Raw genomic sequence first — 23,568 nt, forward strand, 5'->3', positions numbered from 1 at the left:
CTCGAACCAAGCGAGGGTTCCCTTCTGCCCCTTTCTGGGGTACTAAATTTCCCTACCCTTTAGAAGCTGCTGTGGGAATCACTGCTTCAAACGTGGATTTACATGGTTGTCACACTCATATATCCACTCACAAACACCATGATTAAATGGAATTTACCAGACTTTGATTTTTTCCCAGAGTCACCCCCTAAAAAGGTGCAGTCCCCGCACGGTAATATGTAACGAATTGGTATACACCGTTGCCATCCGCAGCACGGTATGTGACAGTTTGTTAAATACAGCGTAGCACCGCCGCGGTGGCCTAAAGGTTAGAGCGTTCATCCCGCACGCAGAAGGTCGGGATTCGAATCCTGAACGCGACAGACCCAAGTCGTTAAAACAGGTAGGCCCTAACAACAGTTCCATCTCAAAACACTCGGCATTAGATGTGAATGTCACGGGTCCTCGTATATGACCTTAAAAACGAATGTTACGCGTCACAGTAGGTGTGGCACGCTAAAGAACTCTCACTGCTCAATGGCCGTAAGCGACGAACAAAGGGTGTTGCTAAAACGCGGAAGGGAAAACGAAACGGAAATATTATATGCAATAATGTTATGAGGTCAGCAATTTGCAAAATAAAAGGTTTATTATGAACAAGGGAAACAGAAATTACACACAGAGAGCGGGAAGTCATCCAGAGAATCCACTGGTTCACATACTTCATACTAGTACATATGCATTTTAAAATCATTAACTAACCGCCGCGGTGGTCTAGAGTTTAGGACGTTCGCTCCACATACGGAAGGTCGGGGTTCGAATCCCAGCCGCGACAGGATTAAGTCTCGAAACGTTCGGCATAAGGTGTGAATAACACGAATACTCGGAGATGACCTTAAAACGGATGTCCTGTGTCACAGTAGGTGTGGCACGCTAAAGAACCCTCGGCCGTAAGCGCTGAGTAAAGGACTAATTTGAAGCCCTTCACCGGTCTTGGTGACGTCTCCATATGAGTGAAACATTCTCTAGAGAGACACGAAACAAGATACAATCAATCAAAATCATTAACTTACCGTGTAAAATATCAATAAAAAAAAATATCACCATACTGAAAAAACCATCTTCGCTAGCCAAGGGTGACGATACACGGTGTTCCTCTTTCACCCTTGGCAGATATAGCCGCCGAAATGAAAACTTTGAAGAAGCCATCTGATTGGCTGCGCGACTTGGCTTTCGCACGGATTTTACTAATAGACGCTTTACACATAAATCAATTCTTATATAAAAATTATAAAAAGAAACTAATAAATTTGGTATGATTTAGTGTGAAATGATTATGATATGATTGATTATCGACGACCCACTTTTTAAATGAATATTTCAAGAGATGCTGTTAGTTTTTTTCAAAATTTGCATCGATTCATTTTGCGTATTTTAGTTTCGAAAATTTCAACCAATGAAAATCCATGATAAATCAAACAAAATGGATGCGCCCACATGCAGAACGTGTCGGGCCATTCTTGACAAGAAATCAAGGAGAACAATTTTTTCCTCAACGTTTGAATTCACTCAACAGTTATGTGAAGTGTTGGGATCAATCCCATCTCCAAATGACGGCTCGTATGTGTGTAGTCAATGCTATTCAAAATTACGGAAGTTGTATAAAATTGACTATGACTTATTGCACAAGATGGAAGATTTGAGAAAGGAGAAAGGAGAAGTAATTAAATCGTTTCGTCAAAATCTGACGTTGGGTAATGTAAGTGCGACCGCTACCATGATCGAATTATCATTGAGAAACGAGGACACGCTGACACCAATAGAGAATGTAATCTCAGATGATTCCAACTTGGAGTCAAAGAGAAGTAGGCAGGGAGTTGGACTGTCACCAACTCCAAGGAAAATAAAGAAAAGTAAACCAGGTGAATATAATCATTTCACAATGATATGACAGCATGATAATGCACATTAATTTTGTCAATATACATTGTTATTTGTTTGTTTGTTATATAAACAATTTCAACATGTTGAAAGTAAATACAATATATTTTATATGTTCTTAGAATTTGGAATTATTCAGTTGGTTTGGAGTGGATGATGAAAATAATGAACATGCTTACCTGGATGATATTTTAATTTAATTTAACAGTTTCTGCAAAGACTCCAGATAAACCCAAGCGAAAGCCATGTATTAAACTTTTTACACCCAGTAAAATTAAGGTGAATGTGTAATTTTGTGTATGCCATTAATAAGTAGAAATAGACATGTATTAAATAAGTCTAATGATGTAAAGTTCAATGTAGTTTTAAACTTTGATAAATCTTTTGAGTATGGGTTATTAAGTGTTTCTGTTATTGAAATGCTGCACATTATTCAAAGATTCTGAGCATCTGATGCCTTTTAATGGAAATAATTGATGGTTCATTCTTGTTTGGTTATCATATGATTGATATACATGTGTAACAATTTGTATATCATATGGCTGTTTTAAAATTCAACTTGCATATATTTGTAGGTGTTGTTCAACACTGGAAAACAGATCAAATCTAGACTTGTGAAGGATGCTGAACTAAAACGAGTTGTCAAAGCCATATCAAATGGACAGCCTAAACGAAAGATAGCAATGATAGCATATAACTCTTTTCTGAAAGAGGAATTCATTAGCTGCGTTATCAGTGACATAAAAAAAAGACATTACAAAGTTGGTATCCAAAAAGGCAAATTGCTGCTTAAGAAGTACAAAGTGTGACAACTTATCTAATTTCAAATTTGACAGATTACTTTTTGAGATACAGTTACATGCTCCCATATTATACAAAACTCTGTCGCATTCTCTCAAAGATTCCCACGTTGGAATAGCAGTAACCACAGCCATTATTACGAGAAACAAAAATATGCATATGTCTGCACTACATCACATTGTTGCTCAAATTTTGGATCACAGTGGGACAACAGATGAGGTAAAATTTCAAATTGAATCCCGTATGATCTGAATTTTTCAAGATAATTTACTTATATATCTGGAAAGGATAATTAGGAACTGGAATTTTCTTATAGATATTTAGAACTTGCAGCTAGATAATAGTGTTTTGTCTCTGTTCCTGTTTTGATATGTACTATATACTCCTTATCAAAACAAGCCTCTATTTCTAATTTTCTATTGTTAGTGTCACAGCAGGTGTGACACGATAAAGATCCCTTCAAGTTCAATGGCCATAAGTGCTGAGCATAGGCATAAATTTTGCCGCCTTTCACCGGCAGTAGTGACGTCTCCCTATGAGTGAAATAATTCTCGAGAGGGACGTTAAACAATATTCAATCAATCTATTGTTTGTTCAGATGTCAACATTTCATTGAATGTACTCACTTTTAAAAGGGACGAGATCAAAAGTTCAATGTCCGACAAAAACTAAATTTACATAATTTTCTCTAAGCCCCCCCCCCCCCCCTAAAATCTAAATATGATGAATGTAGAAACTGAATGGAAAAAAAAAACATACAAGAGTATAAATACAGGTAACAGTCTGTATACCTTTTCTACTGGTTATTCACAAATGCAAGTGTTAATTGAAACTATTTAATGGTCATTGAAATGTAATATTATCATGTGTCAACAATTGTTGTTTTTTTTTCTTTCCACTATTAAAAGTGTAATCGCTATTGGATAACAGAAACTTACGGGAGTTTTTACCCTCCCTCCCCCTAGCTATTTGAATTTAGATTTTTATCAGACTTTGATCTTACCCCTAATGACCATCAACTTCCACATGATTAGCATACATTTATATCAAGTAGAATGTTAAGATCACGGGTGCCATGCAGTGTTTGATATCATTATACATTTTAAAATTTCACATTATGTGGTTCATGATAGTAGTAATTGTAATATTAAAGCAAATTTTATTGATCAGATTCTTATTACAGTGCATTTCCTTGTTCCAAAAAATGGGACTGAGTGTGTCCTCCTCAGCAGCAACTAAGAAGAAGGCAGATCTAGCAGAGTACCAGACTGAGCACATCAACTCGACAGTCATCAATGAAAAAAAGGCACTGGAAACTTTAGGTACTGATGATCTGAACACTTCAGATATAATCGGGGATAATGTTGACATTTCTAAAAGCCCATCAAACATGAGCAAAGAAAAACAGAGAAAGAGTCTGCATTGGTTCTTAATGATAGGTTTACAGAAGCGTATTACTGACAATGGTTTAAGTAATCAGTCCCCATCTGTATCCATCAGTGCTGTTAATAATGGTGTTTTTGTTCCAAGTCGTTCTGATTGCGAGTTTTTAGAGGAGAATTGTCTATTTCATATTATGAAAATAATTGTCAAGTATGTAGAATGTTTCAAAAAGTATGCTCCATACCTGCCAGATGTTATTCATCACCCTCATCTTGATGAAATGTCTAGAAAGTCTGATTTTGTGGTTCTGGATTTATTGGACAAAAGTGAGAATAAGAGCGAGGACATGATAACAATTCTGGAACACATCCATGCAAAATATATTGCACACACTCAGGAAGAAAACCCCAAGGTTATCAAGAAGAAGGTATTTGGGGGCGATGTGTTGACAAACGAACGAGCCTACAGTGCTCAGTTAGCAATGCTGAATGGCAGATCCGAGTTTGATCAGCTGGCAGGTGTTATTCACAGACCAGAAGGGTTGCATCGTATGATGAATCTGTGTTTGGTAATAGCTGAGTAGTTATGTTTGTTGCTGTTCATGGAGTTATAGGTATTTTATTTCTGTTTCGTTGAGTTTCATGGTCTCTTAGGTCTCACAGTTTACCATGCCATATTTGTGTAATAAAAATTTGATCTAAATAACTCCATAAGCATTTATTTTATTGACCTTACACATGGAAGATTTGGTAGTCTGTGTCATCTTAGGGACCCCTCTGGTTTTTAACTGTTTTTAAGAAGAGAAATTCCACATCAATTTCTTGAGTTAAGATTTTTTTCTAGATATCTTGATTTTAGTTGGTCAAAACAAAGAAAGTGTACGTTTCTTTCATCAGAATAATTCAGGGTTGGCAAAAAAGTGGTCAATATGAGTATTGACAGGGCTGGTGATCAATACTGGTTAAAGCTGGTTAATACAGGTTGATTGAAAATTGTTTGGTCATTATAACCTGTGTTATTGGTTTATATTATAAATGTTTAAGTGGCCATTATGGTAATTACTGTAATTCATAACATGCACTATCAGTTTATAATATAAGTGTTTTCTATTTCTGTTAAACTTTCTCAGTTTAACAAGAACTACCTGTTGTTTCTAATCTTCATTTTAGCTGTTAAATAAACATTTGAGGGGATAGGTTGGTTATATTTTCATAACATGAACATGCACACTGGTCATCTCTGGTCCCAGAGTATGCATTAACACATCTGTGAACTCTTGTTTCCTGTGGTCAGGTAAATTTCCTGCTCTGTGCATTGCAATACATTGTTTATCTACAGCACTGTCCCCAATTCATACTAAATCACTGTGTTTATTCAATGTCCAGTTACTTGTTATTCTTAAACACTGAATTTTAAGTTAACATCCCCACCCCCCAATTTTACTGTGATCAATGGTAGGCCACCTGTCAATCAAACTTTAACAATAGATCTCATGTGGAGTGACATCTGCACAGAGGGTGGTCTGTACATGTAGCTATTGCGATACATGTTGTTGGTGTTTTTTTTTATAACAATAGCAGTCAATAATTACTGGTAGTCTTTATATCTTGAAGCCCAGTACCTGAGTTTTAATAGCATAACTGCTATTTTCTTGTAATTCAAAATTTTGAAAAAGACCATAATTGTATTTACCCCCTCTATATATACATGTATTATAAATTACACAATCAGAAATTAAACAATACCAGATTTGCATATTAATTTCTAAAATTTGTAACTTAATATTGAAATGATTTATATTATCTTTACAAGAAATTTGCAAAAGAATAGGAAAATGGAAAGTTAGAATCTGAAATGACCGATATTGACCACTTTGGGAGTATTGACAGGGACGGTTAAAACATGGGGTTCTAACCGCCCAACCCTGGAATAATTACGGTTTTAGCTCCTAGTATTCACAACTACTTAACAGTGGTGTGATTTTTTCCTCTTTAAAGTTGAAATCTTTTGATTGGCTCAATTTCCGAGAAAATAAAACACTCTGGGTTTGACCTAAAGTGACAGAAAATGATATTTTACCAGTAGGTTGAGGTGTTTTTCTTCATTTTTGACCAGTTTTCCTCCGATTTGTGAGGAATTCAGTCACAGCCCTGACTTAGTCTTGAGGATATGGAGTATTTCTTTATCTGTTATGTTTCAAAATGTTCAATTATTGAATGTTGCATTTTAGAGCATTTATTGAAAGGGGAATGGGATACTGTCTATCTATACAACTGAAAAATGTATGAACATACAAGCAACTTTCAATTTTTTTTAAATCACCCAAGATTAAATGGAAAGGAAGTATTTCACATAATGGAGATGTCCCAATCCCATATTAGGATCTTTTATTTGTTTATATGTTCAAATGTTGCAACTAACTTTTATTTTTTTCTTATCACTAACCTTTTCAAAAGTTGCCATGTAGTAAAACACAATTATAGCAAACATGCTTTGAATGAATTTACAATTATAATCATAAAGTAATCCCAATTTAAGTATCTTTGATTTGTTTATCTATGTTCAATGTTCTTACTAATTTTTATTCTCATCTGATCGCTAACCTTTTGAAAGGTGCCATATACAGTAAAAAGCAGTTATTTAAGGTTTATAAAACTTCATTATATGCTTTTTTCTACTTAAAACCATATATATATATAATAACTTGATCATTGTCTATAATTTATCCATACCTCTTGTAATGTTTATGCAAAAGTAAATTTGAGTAACCAATTCAATTAAAAATATTTCTGAACAATAATTGCATCATCTTACTCATTTTTGTAACATTTCAGCTCGTGTATCAGCAATTTTACAAGTTGACTTCTGCTGGGGAAGTAGGTACTTTAAGTCAGCTGCGAAATGTTGTTCACAGAATAGATGTCCATGGTGGCGATGAAGTCATTCAGAAGTACAGGTATCAATAACTTTGTATTAATTTCATGTACATCGACATGGAAATAAGTTAATAGCTAGAAGTGCATTACTTATTAGATGCTTTTCAACACACTAATACTTTAAATTTAAAAAAGACATAAAAACCATACAAACTGACCCTATCAGTAGCAATACCAACTATAATTTGATGAATAATAAACAATGGGTTTTTTTTAAGTGTGTGCAAAAATATCATTATAATTATGCATGTTGAAATTAAAGAAGGGAAAAAATTTCACAAAGGACCACTCTGCTTGAAAAAAAAATGCTAGTGTGTTTGGTGAGGTTTCTAGGAACACCAGGAAAAGTGGGTGGGTGGGTGTGCCTTGCCTGCTCACTAAGACATTTCTATTATTTTTTTTTTATAGATTTACTGATTTTTTATTTTTGTATTAGAGCTCACTATGCATTTCTGATGGACTGCTTGGATGCCTTCACCGCAGGAGCATGCCTACATCTTCTGGACATGGAGAATTTGGATTCTGAACCGAACCGAAAACAAGAGATTTTTGAGACCCAATCTGCAGAAGACAATATCAAGTTTATTCGTCAGATTGCCAAGGATATACTTGATAGATATGTAAACCTTAGTGATGGTAAGATATTACTTAGAAGATAAAGCAATCCTTGACCAGATTGATGTGAAATACTGTTAGATAATTATGAGTATTTTAACATGTACATGTTGTAGTTAATTTTTATGTACTACATATTCTAAGCATTTAAAATCTTTTCACATGGGTTGTTTTCCATATTTCGGTAGATTGTGATCGATTGTCAGAGAAAGTTCAAGAACTAGATGTCAAAAGTCAACAAATCCGAGACATGTTTGACTATGAATTACAGAAATATATCTGTATCTCTTGTGGAAAGGAATATAAAAAAGTAGGTCATCTAAAGAGACACCTGAAAGAGAAACATTTGTGGGATTTTAGTGAGAATGATGCAGGAGAGGAGAAACCTGATCGGATTGGTCTATACAGAGCTTCATTGATGAAATGTTTGCTATTGCTGAAAGACACCAATGATGGATATTGTATGGGTGATGGTGACAGGATAATGGCCAATGCCAAGTTCCAAATGCTACTTTCAGGTCTAACTCATCACACAAAATATCAGATCTGGTTGTTTCGCTTCTTAGCCTATTACCATTGCATACTTAGTCCCAGAGATGCTTATGAATATAAGTGGAACTGTACAGCAAATCTTTCTGGTGGCAACAGACACAACATACCAAACGACAATTTGGTCGAAATCATGGTCCACAGATTAAAAGAAAAAGTGCGCACACAAGGAGCAAATATTACTTATGAAAGTGCAAGAAAGGCAGCCCTATCACTTCAGATCCAAGATCAAATCAAGTGCAATATGATGCAAGAGGTCAAAATGACGCCTAAAGGGACATCGCGGACTGAGACATCAAAAAAGGTCGATGTAGAATTGATGATTGATGAATTGAAGAAAGCTGAAATATTTGACTATTTGCCTGGAAGGCAATTCAACGCCTTTTCTTCCTTTCAGGACTTATTCTCAAGGGTTAAAGTTGTAGACTTGCATAAATGGATTCAAAGCCAAAAAGAAGCATTATCATATGAGCTTGTATAGAAAGATTATGAAGGAGCAAAACCATTAAATTTGATGTACCAAGACATTTTTAATCAGAAACTGCTTTATATGTTGAAATCATACAGTAAATGTAAAAGATAATCTAATTAGATTGTGATTTATTTTTTAACAAAACAAAGCAGGGCTCTGGCACTAAAGATATTAAAAATATATAATTAGAACTAGGAAATTAAAGTAGCAATATTTTAAGGAAATTTGGATTCAACTTGGACAAGCATTCAGGACATGTTGGATTTTCTGAGTTTATTATCCATCAATTTGGAATTATTGACATGATCCTTTAGGAAAAAAGTGTGCAAAGCATTTTGAAGTGGGAACAAGCAATCCAAATTTTAAGAGCCCCGTAATGTTCATGATGCAGTAATTTTTGTTAAATCCTTGCCAATGTAGTACTGTAGAGTTGACGGGAAACTTTTTGCCTTGGTTTTATTTTCACCCTTTTTGACCTCTCAAAGAACAAATTTTAAAAGGGGGGGATTCTAAACTAGTACATATGTTTAATATGGAGAAATTTGATTTTCAATATATTTAAAACTGGCTGGAAATGTTAATTGTCAATGGGTGAAAATACGACAAGACTCAAATACCACAGTATGCATGAAATCAATTGACATTTCAGTGTAGACTGTTTTCCTCCTTAATAACCCTTTACATGACTTGATCACACCTCTGTAAACAATAACTGGGCAGATTAGCATACAAAAAGGAAACTACATCTTATATTTTAAAAGGCTTTCAGTGAATGGAATTTGTGCAGTATTATAGGAATGATTGTAGATTTCATGGATTTGTCCTTTGTCATGTAAAGGGTTAAAGGTGAAATATTAAATTCAACAATTATAAACCAAGTTCACAAGATTTATTTGATATGCATATTTATTTAATACATCAATCAGACTCTACTTCAGAGTCTTCGGCTAAATTATACATATCCAAATCACCAACAACATCGGAAATAATTTCACTAACGGCAGTAGCAGTATCCATTGACCAAATTGGATATTTTCTCATTACATCATCAGGTGTAAATATTGAATTACTGTTTGTTACTATCTTTTGAATAACTTCATTTGTCAGTCCATGTAGTACTTCAAATTTCACAATACAATCAGCAGTGGACATTTGTGATTTATAGAACAGTAGTTTATCATGAATTAGTTGTTTCTCTCTGTCATTAACAAATCTTGTCATTTCATCCTCAAGGTCTGATGATGAATTGTCTTCATTTTTTATCCTTACACCTTCATGTGTTCGAGGACAAAGATCACTTTTACACTCGCATTTACTTTCACAGACATCACAGCAGTCGTGTAATGGTAATATTTTCTTGCTAGGTAATAGATAGGCTTCACAAAGGATTTCATGTCTACATTTACTGTCATCTTTAGCCAAACGTACCATCTCAATTTCCACTTTTTTAAGGTGATTATTATTTGTGTTATACAATATCAGTTCATCTGAGAACTGTCCATCACGTCCTACTCTCCCCATCTGCTGAACAAATGTATCCAATTTCCTAGGTAGTTTGTAATGGATAACATGGTGTACATTGTGGAAATTCACCCCCATGCCAGCCGCATTTGTACAGATCAGCACCCGGATATTACCATCTACGTTCATGTCCTTCGAAATGATTTCTTTCACTTTCTCATCTGTTTTACTATGAAACATTTCAAAATGTTGACAGTCATTGCCAAAATGTTTAACAAATGTTGTGTAGATCTTGGAAACATCTGCAATACTTTCACAAAAAATAATGTGTCGCTCAGCTTTTGCCTTTTGGGTCTTCGATATATCAATCAACCAATGGAATACTTTTTCTAAATTATCTGAATTTGGAATACACAATGATGTTAACTTAATATTTTCTCGATCTGGTGAATCTAATATAACTTCAGAGTTTACACTAAAACATAACATTTTCATAATTTTCCTTCGTTGACTTGGCCCAGATGTTGCAGTAAGGGCAAGTAAAGATGCATTGGGGCACAGTGATCTCAATTCTCCAATGTGAGCAAATGCCTCTCTGAAGGGCTCCTCTTCCTTGTCTCCCTCTCCCCTAAAACACAGAAAAAGAACAAGAACATTGAATTTACAAACAGACCTGGTTATGCATTTTTTAAAGTAATGAGGTATAATGGACCCATATATCAGTTAAAAGTAATTGCAATGATTCAGAATGTAATGCATTACTTTCATTCAAATGCCAGTAATGACCATTACTTTTCAATAATGTTTTATTTCATATTAAATATGATTTTTTTTAAAATTTAAAATACATTCTTGAAATCACAGACTTTGTACTCTGTGTGTGAGTTTATTCAATGTTGATTGACAAATGCTCCTATTGATTTATTTATTGCAAATTTTTTGGAAATAAACTGTCAATAATAAAATTAATCATTTCACGGAAGCTAGGTAAACAGGGTAAAAGTGAATTTAAATAAGGAAATCAGATGCATGTAGTTCCAAACATAACCACAAGTATAAGTAAGTGTCAGCTGTACATTCCACATAGCTCTGATCATACTCATTAAAAATAAAGTATTTCTGGCAAAGTTTTTAGACCAGAACTGTCCTTTTCAAAAAATCTAATGAAATACAGCTGACATGTAAAATGGTAACCTGTAATTATATACATGTATTTACTTTCAATCTGACTTTTAAAAAAAGTTGCCTGCAAATAAATTGTACTCTTGAAATTCCACTGTAATTTATGTTCATTGTAATGTGTTCTGTATTTACTAATTCATTTTTTAGCAAAATAGTTATGATTTAATTAATTACATTTCTAAATGAAAAATGGTGATACTTGTAATTGTAAAATTCCATATGCATTACATTTCAAAGTAATTGCCCACTTGTCTATTTCCAAATGTAAACAACTTTCTATATGGATAATATTCACACATACTGTATTTAGGAGGGTGTGAACGATAATTTAAAATCACTAGAAATATATATAAAGTTCTTTCAATCCAAAAAAATAGGGTGGGGGATATATTTTGATCAATTTCAGTATCATACATCATTAAGAAAAGGTCAATTAATTCTAGCTTAATAAACATACCATTGTGTAACCGTATGAGCTTCATCAACTGCTATTAACTGCAACTTAATCTGGTAGATGTCCGACTTCAACATAGTTCTCCACTTGCTGTTATTGAGGAAGACCTCGGGGCTTCCAAACACAAAATCATACAAGCCCTGTTCAAGTAAATCTGTATCTTGTAAGTCTTTTCCAATGTATGACGCCTTAAAGCCCAGATTTTGCAATTTTTCGCACTGCTCTTTCATAATACTAATCAGGGGGGCTATGATCAACACGCATTTTCCTGGGTGCAGGACTGGGAAGTATTCGTAGCTTAGCGATTTTCCACTACCGGTTTTGGTGCTCGTAAACACGTCTTTTCCATTTTCTATAGCCGTTATAGTTTTGTATTGTTTTTCTGTTAGCGATTGGATTTTAAATCGATCACAAATGGCATTAGTTTGTTGATCTATGGAGGCAGCCATTCTTTCTGACGTCAGTTTTCGCATACTTATGTTACAGCGATTTTCATTGGAGGAAGAATTTATAGATTCAAGGGACGTAACTATTTTAGGACGTCAGATGGCGCTACTTAAAGTTTTCATTTCGGCGGCTATATCTGCCAAGGGTGAAAGAGGAACACCGTGTATCGTCACCCTTGGCTAGCGAAGATGTGAAAAAACTTGAATTTTCAAATTGTATACCTAATGAATACCCCCTCCCCCTTCCCGAAAACAACATTGTATAAGATAAAATAATGTTTTTCAACAATTCCCCCTAACATAGTCTTCTTAAATCGAACTTGCTTTTATTCGTAATTTAGTTCTACACCTGGTATAATACACATATATGTGTTTATGTATCACACCAAATTTTATAGTGAACGAGTCCGCTGTGGGATGAAATTATGGGAAAGTTCGTACATTTACCGACATACTGCGGATTAGTGTTGAACTCGAAGACACACAGCGGGAATGAAAGATTGAAATAGAACCAATGGAAACTACGGTGAAGTTTACGATCCATAGTATGAGGAATTCTTAGATATGAAATAGCTAAAGGACTGAAAGACAATTTATGTTTGAATGGAATTAAAAGGTCATCTTATTATTAATCTAAATATTAAGATACAACTATTCAGTTGAGAAATAAACTGCTAGAAGTCCTCCTTGGAGTGCTGCGGTCGCTAAGTCTTTGCTACTTTTAAAAAAAGATAATAAATCAAACACAAAATGTTTAACTTGCTGACTTAATAAGATCATGAATTGTCGTTGTTATACACACATCACACTCCCTGTTGTAAATATACAGTGCACATACACGGTATTATGTTTAAATCTACATGTAAATGTGCGTTAATGACGTTGTGCCACCGGGGAGATGGGCATATAAAGTACGTGTGTTCTTTCCATTCCCTACCCAGGGCTCGAAATTAACATCCGTTCGTCAGTCTGTGACTGGGTAAACGTCTGGCGGACAGATTGACATTTGTTTTAGTCACTCCGATGGGACTGGTTAATTTTCTAAAGCATTATTTTGGAAAATATACTTATACAATCTTATACACACATTTGACATGCTTCGATCTGTAGATATCAGACGAATCTGATTCGTAAATATAAATTCCACAATCAAGTGTTACAATATTGTCTGAGGCATATTGAGTTAAATTTCATTTTAATAACATTAACAAAATATATGTAATTATATCTTGAAAACTCTGTTGGACTAATACATTTTTCTGTAGACTGGTTGAAATTATACTCCATCAGTCTGGCTGGACTGGTGACATTAAAAGTTGCTTCAAGCTTTACTACCCATAGGTGTTGCTGCTCGCTAAAATATCTGTCGATGCCGACATTTTAAAATTGTTGTAAAACGCATTGCAAATTCCTTTACAAACGTTGAACTTCGCTTAATCAATATATGATGCATAATTTTAAGATAATATGGTTTTAACGCTTGTAAACAAATTCCCAAAATTTTGATTTTAATCATAACAAAGTCTGCCAATAGTTGGTGTAATCTTAGCTACATTAATCATTAAACTTCTTAAATTATATTCTGTTTTCCGTTCCGCGTTTTAGTAACACCCATCCCAGCGAAGGCCAAAAGAACTAGAACCGCACAGTACTAAAATTGGCCCTCTTGCCAAAAAAAGTGAGACTTTCGCAGTTGACGCTCTAAGACTGTAATGTTATTGAACAGTTTATTTCATAGCAATATATTTTCTAGTTTTCGTTTAGCAGTCGTTCAAACTTAATTTTGTTTTTCAGCATGAAAATTATATAACGCCATGGTGTTTACATCATGCTGTTGATGTTATGACAATGAATACACAAAAAGTGGACGCATATCTTAATAATATTCTTTGGACTTATTCTCGTAGTAAATTACAACTACATGTATTAAATTCCTAAAATATTAGGAACTTGCATATTTTCTATGATGTTCAAATTTGTGATATATTGGTGCATCAAAATTGGTACCTTATAAGTTTTACATATTGCCCTTCCTTACATAACACTATACAAAATTTTCTCACTGTATCACTTGAATATAATTGAGAAAAACAGATGATCAAAAATTAAATTTCATGCGGCAAAAGGACCCAGCGAATAGTATTGTTTTACCGCCATACCTCAAATATGATTTTATTTTTTCAACTTGTATAAATTTGTCTATTCACATCAATTTTCATTAAATTGATATTAATTGACGATATAAAGACAAAAACTCTATAATGTATTACACTTAAGTAATTATAATAACTAATTAAGACAATGGTTTTTTTTACGCATCCCCCTGGTGAACAAAAAATCGTATTCATAGGTAATTGATATTTTAGAAAAAGTCAGTCCACAGGTTTTGTTGAATCAATGGGAAATAGGGGGGGGGGTAAATACTAGAAGAAATTGAAGGAAAATTATAGAATTCTAAAGTAAGTATTTCATAATTTCAATTCTACACGGGCTGAACATAATTTATGATTAAAAATGTATTGATGGCGTGATTTTAGAGCAGAATTTTAACAGTCAAAATTTGTGCCGGCTTACCCCTTTGCAAAAGGTGTTGTAATTAAGAGTATTTAATCATATGACACTTACATCAGACTCATCAATCATTTCATGATACATTCCTCGTTGCATTATACAAAACTTGCATGGTCAAGAGAGATACTCTACCACATTACTAGAAAAGTTAGCTCACTAGCGAGGCAGTAAAAGATCCCCATTTACTGTCTGCTACCCTAGTTATTAAATATGTGAATGGAAAATTCAGTCCTAGGCTTTATCTATTTTACTTTTATAAAACATAAATGTAGTACATATATTCATTTTCATCATTGTTTTCAAAAAGTTTGAAAATGAATGCTACATTTATCTTTATAAAAGTAAAATGAATAAAGGACTGAATGTAGTATTCATTTTCATCATCACCGTTGCGGTGATGTAGAAGTTATCTAGCGTTCGCTCTGCACGCGGAAGGCCGGTGTAAAGGCAAATTTTGACTCCCATAGAATAATGACCGGGGGTCATTTGTCGACATCGAAAAGTGACCCCCTAGCCGTAGAAAAATTGGATAATTTTGTAGAAAGAAGACCCAGGGGTCATTATTTTGCGTGTCATACCTGAAAAATAATTACCCCCGTAGCAAAATGACCCCCCTCCCTTTCTTAGCAGATTTTTTGATTTTAAAGGTGTTGGTATGGGTTTTCAGGTTATTATTTACCCAGAGTTATCGTTCCTGCTACTCCTCTTATCAAATTTATTCCATGTGTATTTTTTTTTCACGGTTAATAAAATAAAAGTAAGAACTAGTTCATTAAATTTGAGGAAAACCCATTGTAGGTTTCATGACCAATTACAACTGAAAAAACCCCGCATATTTCTGGGACGGATCCGGGGAATTTTCAAAAAGAGGTTCTACCATAAATTTTAGTTCTCAAAAGGGGAGTTCCATTCTCAAAATGTGTTCTATTTACGTGTATAGACCTTGTGTAATCAAACACACACATAAAAAAGAGCTGCGTCTAAATACAATACTTCTTGTTTCACAGAGAGGCGTGAAATCTTCTTAAAACTGACGAATTGACATTCATTGTTTGCAGCTGAAGTCAATAGCTTATATCATTTAGATATCATTATCGTTTTTCAAGAATTTTGAAAAATGATTAAGTGTTGATAGAGGTATCAGTGGGTATGCGAACGATAACATTTGGGTAGACTATAGCATTTCACTGAATAATTTATGCCTGTCAGGAGTGTAGGACAAGGGAACGGGGCACGTGCCCCCTCACTTTTGGAAGAGGGGGGGGGCACAAGTGTGTTTGTGCCCCTCACTTTTTGAACACAAAATTAACATAGATTGATCAAATGAGAATATACCACAGTTAAAAAAATACTCAATTTTGATATGCAGGTTCTCAGCACTCAAAGCATTATTTCTTGCATCTACATAACCTATTCTCTCCGTACTACATTTTTTTGACCGAGTTACGTTTTAAACCGTCATAAAATTGTTAGTTACAAGAAAAATGTTCTTACGGTGAAAATAGTTAGATCTCATTTATATTAGAAGGGGATCCCCCCATTGCAGTGTTCAAAAGTGCAGTATGTCGTACACAGTACAGGGGAGTAGGGAAGGATACAGCCGGGGCACATATCCTCACACTTATCAAAGGGGTAAGAAGTATGGTTGTGCCCCCCTTAAGTAAAACTTTTTTACAATCTGACTAGAATAAGATCCCCGATCCGCTCCTTTGTTTTCATATTGTCTCTACAACATAAATACAAAGGAGCAGATGGAGGATCTCATTTTTATCAGATTGGGATTGTTAGTTAGTACCCACAAATAAAAAAAATGAGTCATTACAGTCGGAAGCGCTCCAGAGGCCATGGATCTTGATTTCTTCAAAATTTTCTTCGGGAGACACGAAAATACATGAAACTTCATTATTGAAGTCAGTAGGAAATGGCATACAAGCAAATTATCTAAAGTGTAAAAAAAAAAAGAGTGAGAAGGGAAATGTAAAGTCGCCCCCTCCCCTTCGCGAAATAGGATTTTGGAGTGTCAGAAGGATATCCTACGTGTGTTTTTATCTATTTTTTATCATTTGTTTTGCTTGTCAAGTCAAAATGTGCTTGGGGTGGATTTATTTGGTGCCTCTCATTATTTTTAGCCCAGCTACGCCACTGCCTATTGTGTTAAATTATCAAACACCCTAAATAAAACGCTGCACTGTCATATCACAGTAAATGCAGTACACCTGCTATCACCGTGTAGAAACGCACTAGAATAAATATCTCTCTCTCTCTCTCTCTCTCTCTCTCTCTCTCTCTCTCTCTCTCTGTGTGTGTGTGTGTATGTGTGTGAAGAATGTAGAGAAAGCAAATTTACAAAAACGATGTGATTAATTAAGATTAATTCCAGGTTTAGCACCCTGTAAAAATGGCTGATGGCGGGGGGGGGGAATTTGTCTCCCCTCTTTCGAAATTCCTTGGATATCCATATGAGTAGACAATTCCCGCCGCTGATCAACATTAGAGGATTTCCAAGACATAGTAACCCCCGGCATGTCCATCCAGGTCTGCAAAGGTTGGGCTTATCGACAAAAAAATTACGAGTCACTCTTTTGTTAAAACAAGTAAATTCTTATTTTTGAAACAAAATTACAATTCCTAATATGTTTTAATCTGGTTACGTTTCATATGAATGATAGATTTACTTATAATATGACAATGTTGGAGTGCCTCCCTTAGGCATTACCAGAGAAATAATCCTTAATAAAATTTACAAGGGGGTCATTATTTTACGGGGGTCATTTTTCTAAACGTGAAATAGGCTGATTTTTTTAAATGGATATTTCTTTTCTACGGGTGAAAGGGGTCATTATTCTATGGGAGTCAAAATTTGCCTTTACACCGGCCGCGACAGACATAAGTCATTAAAACAGGTAGTGGCGTTTTCATCGCCAAGCGCTCGGCATTAGGTGCGAATATCACGGGTCCTCGAAGATGACCTTAAAAACGGATGCCCCGTGTCAAAGTGGGTGTGGTAAGCTAAAGAACCAGCATTGCTCAATGACCGTAAGCGCCGAGCAAAGAGCTAAATTTGAAGCCATTCACCGCTCTCGGTGACGTCTCCATATGAGTGAACAATTCTCGATAGAGACGTTAAACAAGACACAATCCATCAATCAATTAGCGTAGTACAAATGGCGCGCTAGGTAATATTTTTTTTTTACATCGTGTCGCTATTCGTACTACGGTGTGTAACAGATTGTTCCACACCGTTTCGTTGTTACACACCGTGCCGTATCACTTCACCTTCACAGTATGTCAAATGTAATACTAGTTATGATTGTAACGGAGACTGTCATGGACGTTCCCCAAACGCCCCGCATTTAAAAGGTGGTGTCACTGTACTTCAGCACAACCAATCACAGTGTTTGAGGAGGGGGTCTAATTTGTCGCCGATAGTTGGCACCAATGCCAATTCGAAATTCCCTGAAATTTTTCCAAAATCTGACCGAAAAATTATCCATCGTAAAATCCGAAAATTCTTTCTATGACTTTTATATAGAAACTGTTTTTATTGTATATGTATATTTCATTCCGGTGATCAAAATCTTGTGGTTTTTAGCAATCTTAAGCTGAAAGTTCAAGTGGGATTTTCTGATTACCCGTTGTCCGTCCGTCTGTCTGTGAAATTTCACGTTTTCGAATTTTTCTCCAGAACCACTGGGTCAATTTCCACCAAACAATGCATAATTCGGGCAAGGGGATTTAAGTTTATTTAATTGAAGGGCAACATCTTTTTGTCAGGGGAAATAGTAATGAAATAGCAAATCTACTCCAGAGACACTTGGCCAATTTCAATCAAACTTGGTACAACTCATTCTTGAGTGAAGGGGATTCAAGTTTATTCAAATGAAGGGTCATGCCTACTTCAAAGGGGGGATAATCACAGAAATGTAATAAAAGGGTGGGGTCATTTAAGAATCTTCTCACGAACCACTAGGCCAGGAGAGCTGATATTCACTTGAAAGCTTTCTGACATAATGCAGACTCAAAATTGTTAAAATCATGACCCTCGGGAGTAGCGTAGGGCCACAGTTGAGGGTTAAAATTTTACATACAGATATCTAGGGAAATCTTTTAGAATCTTCTTCTAGAGAACCACTGGGCCAAAAGAACTGAAATCTACATGAATGTTTTCTGACATTGAGTAGATTCATGTTTGCAAAAATGCATCTACCACATACGTTTTAAAACATTTCATTGAAATCTCAAAATGTAAGAATAAATTAAAAGTAACACTGCACGAGCATGCCAATTTGATTTAGCATATGTGGATCGCACCAATCATTAGATAGACATTCATATTGTAAACCTATCACAAAGATTCTTTTAATTCAGACTTTGATTATTAACTAGAAAGTCATGGTCTTTTTCTTCAGTACCCCCCCCCCCCCTCCGAAAGAAAAAGAAAACATGAACGAAAAACAATACACGTACACATTATCTACCAATACTGTGAATATTATTGATTCATTTCATTAATATCAGATTTTCAGAATTTTGCTTTTGGTATCATCCAATTAAAACAAAGCACACGTGCATGCGCGAGGAGATTGTTGATTTTGAGTATGGCAATCGGTTTCCATATGCGTGTTCAGAAAAATGACTTTAGTATGAAGGTTTAAGTGTTGATACAGTTAGCGCTAAAACTCTACAATGTACAACACGGATATATCTAAGATTGATTGATTGTATATTGTTTAACATCACCCTCGAGTGTTTCGTTCATATGGACCGCCGCAATGTTTTAGAGGTAGAGCGGTTGCTCCGCATGTGAAAGGTCGGGGTTCGAATCCCAGCTGCGACAGAACTAAATCGTTAAAATAGTAAGTCACATTATTCCATCGCCAAACACTCCACATCAGGTATAAATGTCACGGGTCCTGGTAGATGACCAATGGGGTTTTGGCATATACATACAATGACCTTGACCCACATTATACATTGAAATGTTCTCTTGAATGACTTATTTGTACCTACGAATGCGATTTTTGAAATTTCGAAGCAGTCTATATTCAACATTCATCATTTTTCTTGAAAAAAAGTATGTGAGATTAAGGAAATTCGGACTGAATATTTCGTTGTTTTTTTATGTTACTTTAAAGCTGCTTTTACATGTTAGTATCCGGACATAGAATGTTTGAATAATGACCATTGAATGTATTCAAATCAAAAACTGTTGATTCACTATACATATATTTGGATGCAACCACAGAGACAAATACCGTCAACCTGAGGGATGTTTTATTAAAACTATTAAGTGAAAACCTAAAATAAAATAAATAATCAGAAATACGTTTAAATATGATAATGAATATCCCAATTACATATAATTAAAGTTATCATGAATAATTACCAAACACCGGTACATATATCTCCAGTATATGAAATATGAAAACTTGAATGCTAAGTAGCTAATGTCTGTTCCCTTCAAGGGTAGCGCCGAGAGTGCGGGCCCTGGGTTAGTAAAAGCGGGAAAGTGAGTGAGTATTAGAAACCGGTTAAACAAGTATAACGAAGTCCAGTGGTCAGTTATAAACACACACGCGTGGTCTGTCACACTTCAACGCAGAAATAAAAATAAAAACACATTTACACTTATGCAACAATGAGAAATAAATGATTAATGATAATTTATTTACAGAGGTTACATGGATATATAAGTGCTTGATTATGGCGTCATTGGGTTTTTCAACAGTTCGAAGGTTGTTTCCATGTAAACGAATAAATTGATCTATATGATTTTTTTTCAAACAGATGAATCCTTCTTTCTATGATTCAACAACTTCTTTTTTTTATACAAATCCAATAACATTCAACTCAGCATCATATCCCCTTTAAAGGATGTACACTAAAACCGACTTCTCTGAGGTTTTTTAGAAATAAAAAAAAAATAAAAAAAAAAGCTTTAAAGATCTGTATTTAACCATCAGGACGTTGACATTGCATACACGAAGAAGTTATGAATTATAATGCAGCGTTCATGAAATAAATATGGAATTTATTTATGTCGGTCCGGTATTATTGTATTTACAATATAATGATTAATTCTGGTGAAAATACAAAAACATGGTAAAGAACTTTCCAAATCAACCTTGTTGTGCAGAAATGTGTGATATTCTGTATAAAACGTCAAAAATGTGTAATATTCTATATAAAACGTCAGAAATGTGTAGTATTCTGTATAAAACGTCAAAAATGTGTAATATTCTGTATAAAACGTCAAAAATGTGTAATATTCGGTATACAATATTACAGGTCAGTACCACGACCGTCCTCCAGCTGAACGTTGTCTCCTGTACTGTCTTCTGATGGTGGACGACTACACCGTCAAGGTCAAGGACGAATCTCACATCAAAGTGTACAATGCGATCAGAGAGCGATACTTTACAGAACTACCTGTTTGTGAGGAAATCACCGCCGCCGACAATCCCGAGGAAATCATTCACGTAGAAAACGACGTAATCAAGTTTAAGCCATCCGACACCCGACATGACGTCATGTACGCGTTCATTACAGAGTGTCTGGTGGAGGACAGTGATCTGAAGTTTTTCTTGACCACGGCGTCACCTCACGTGATATCAGAATACTGCCGATCGTGGGAGTATAAGAGGAGTGAGGGAGAGCGATGTCTGTATATACCGTATAGACCGGGTGAGATGTGCGAGTTGTTCATAGACAGACTACAGCTGGACATCCTCACACACTGTACCGTTTCAGACAGGAAGATTCAGTACAGGATCAGTAAACGTTGTAAGTATCTATCACAGAACACCTGAAAGTTTTATCAGATACAAGTATTTCTGCAGAAAGGTCATTACCATGTATACATGGAACTGAAATTTTAGTTTTGTAAAATTAGTTTGGAAAGTAGGAACGAGAATAACGTGGTTTTTCATCATTATCTGCAAAAACAAAAATAAAAAACTACTGTAAAAACAAACATGCATAGCTTTGTTTATCTTAAAACATTATATTGATATATCATGTGCAGGGACGGGAAACCACGAAAAGCCTGAAACATCAAAATAAATAAAGAAATGATAACACAGCGGGGTTAAGGTGTCCCGGGTAAAATAACAAGTAATAACAGCATAATCATATAAAAGTAAAATTCTTTCAAGCGTCGCATATTTTTAGTAAAAATCGTTTGTCAATACATCCACATGGGGAAATCCTTTGCTTACCTATTACGTCGTCATACAAGTGACGTAGAGCTATTTTTATCCGCTAGACTTTTAGTTGTTTATCACCTCGTTCCAGGTGAAAGATGCACTCAAATCATTTGCAGTTTGGGCTTGATATGTCGACATTAATATGGTAAATTTAAAGAGTGATACGGATCGGTACAATATCCTCTCAAATATAGCAATTTCCATAATCTCAACTCAAATGTTGGGCATTTTCCACAGTCACATCCAAATCGTATCTAAACGAGGCAAAATACTGTACCTTTCTGAATATGCCTAGGTCGAAATATAATATCGTCATCTTTCACCTGTAACGAGTCGATATGTACATGCGTTGGTTTTCTTTATTCTAAATGACAATACACATCGGGGGCGATATCAAGGTCACAAAGTGATGTAAAGATTACTTTACAGTCTTTCGTTCACATATTATATATAAATATATGAGACTTATATATTATTGAAGAAATTTAGGGGGGGGGGGGATCATCTGACAAACAGATTAAAACACATACAGCTTGAACACTAGATAACGGCAATACATAGCGAGAAAATATTATGACATTTTCCCCGCGATACAACTATAGACATGTACGTCGTGACGTACTTTTATATTGTGACGTCATATAGTATGAAGTGCACCGAGGTACATTTTATGATGATTATTTTAACTTTACTCGGGACACCTTAACCCTGCTGCGAAATTAATGCAAAGAAATAAAAGATGAATGTGTGGTGTGGTCAGTGTCTGTAGCGATATGTTCTTAATGGACAAGCTGTTTTGTTACTTAGGGCTTTAACGGTAAGGTATTAACATTTACATTCAAACGTGATGATGATCTGAAAAACTTCAAAATATGATGTACAGACCTTGGACAAAAGTATTCGCACGATAATGGTCGACGTTATTTCAACAGATACCAGCTGACGTAATCAAAATATACATTTTGAAGCACTGAAATGGAAACAAATACACGTGGATGAAAAAAAAAATATGTCAAACCATTGAGGAAAATATTTTTCCTTTAATTTTTAAAAATAAAAGTGTTCTTGCCTTAATATTTTGTAATATAACCTCTGGCCCTCTGTACCCGTTTAACTCTCTCCGGTAGCGACATGTACAGAGTTTGTATGTATTCCACGGTAAATGAGGTCCAAATGTCGAAAATATTGTCATAGAGTTGATGCACAGTATTTATTGTTTGTGTACGAGATTGTAATTTTCTCTTAATCGTAAGCCATACGTTTTCGATGGGGTTTAAGTCTGGGGATTGGGCCGGCCAATCCAGTGCAGGTATATGGTTGGTATTTTTATAATTTTTTGTGGCTTGAGACCGATGGACAGGGGCATTGTCATCCATAAACAAATAATCACTACCCTGAAAATGTCTAGCAACAACCGGCCATAAATTGTTTTCTAGATTGTCGATGTATTTTTGAGAATTGATATTGCCGACCACTCTGCAAATTGTACCGACGCCATTAAACGTTATGCAGCCCCAAATCATGACACTCAATTTCTTATTTATTCCAGGAGAAATACACTCAGGCAGCCAAG

The 23,568-nt window shown here is 35.1% G+C and overlaps 3 protein-coding genes and 1 pseudogene across 3 annotated transcripts in view; all 4 read left to right on the plus strand.

The window, feature by feature from the left end:
* Positions 1-23,568, plus strand: part of LOC125673012 (uncharacterized) — a 1,263,960-nt gene that overhangs the window by 970,041 nt on the left and 270,351 nt on the right. The window lies entirely within an intron of this gene.
* Positions 1-23,568, plus strand: part of LOC130052939 (uncharacterized) — a 63,900-nt gene that overhangs the window by 19,174 nt on the left and 21,158 nt on the right. Inside the window, exon 3 of the mRNA XM_056159227.1 lies at positions 21,079-21,573. Within this exon, the coding sequence (XP_056015202.1) occupies positions 21,079-21,573 (495 nt within the window). The remainder of the gene's footprint in view (positions 1-21,078; positions 21,574-23,568) is intronic.
* LOC130052945 (uncharacterized) lies at positions 1,310-7,599 on the plus strand (annotated as a pseudogene).
* LOC125675873 (uncharacterized) lies at positions 7,496-8,786 on the plus strand. The gene is made up of 2 exons (XM_056159235.1): positions 7,496-7,676; positions 7,844-8,786. The coding sequence occupies exons 1-2, from the start codon at positions 7,496-7,498 to the stop codon at positions 8,683-8,685; spliced, it is 1,023 nt and encodes a 340-aa protein (XP_056015210.1). The 3' UTR covers positions 8,686-8,786.

The sequence above is a fragment of the Ostrea edulis genome, chromosome 3 (genome assembly GCF_947568905.1).
Source record: "Ostrea edulis chromosome 3, xbOstEdul1.1, whole genome shotgun sequence".
In the NCBI taxonomy this organism is placed as follows: Eukaryota; Metazoa; Mollusca; class Bivalvia; order Ostreida; family Ostreidae; genus Ostrea; species Ostrea edulis.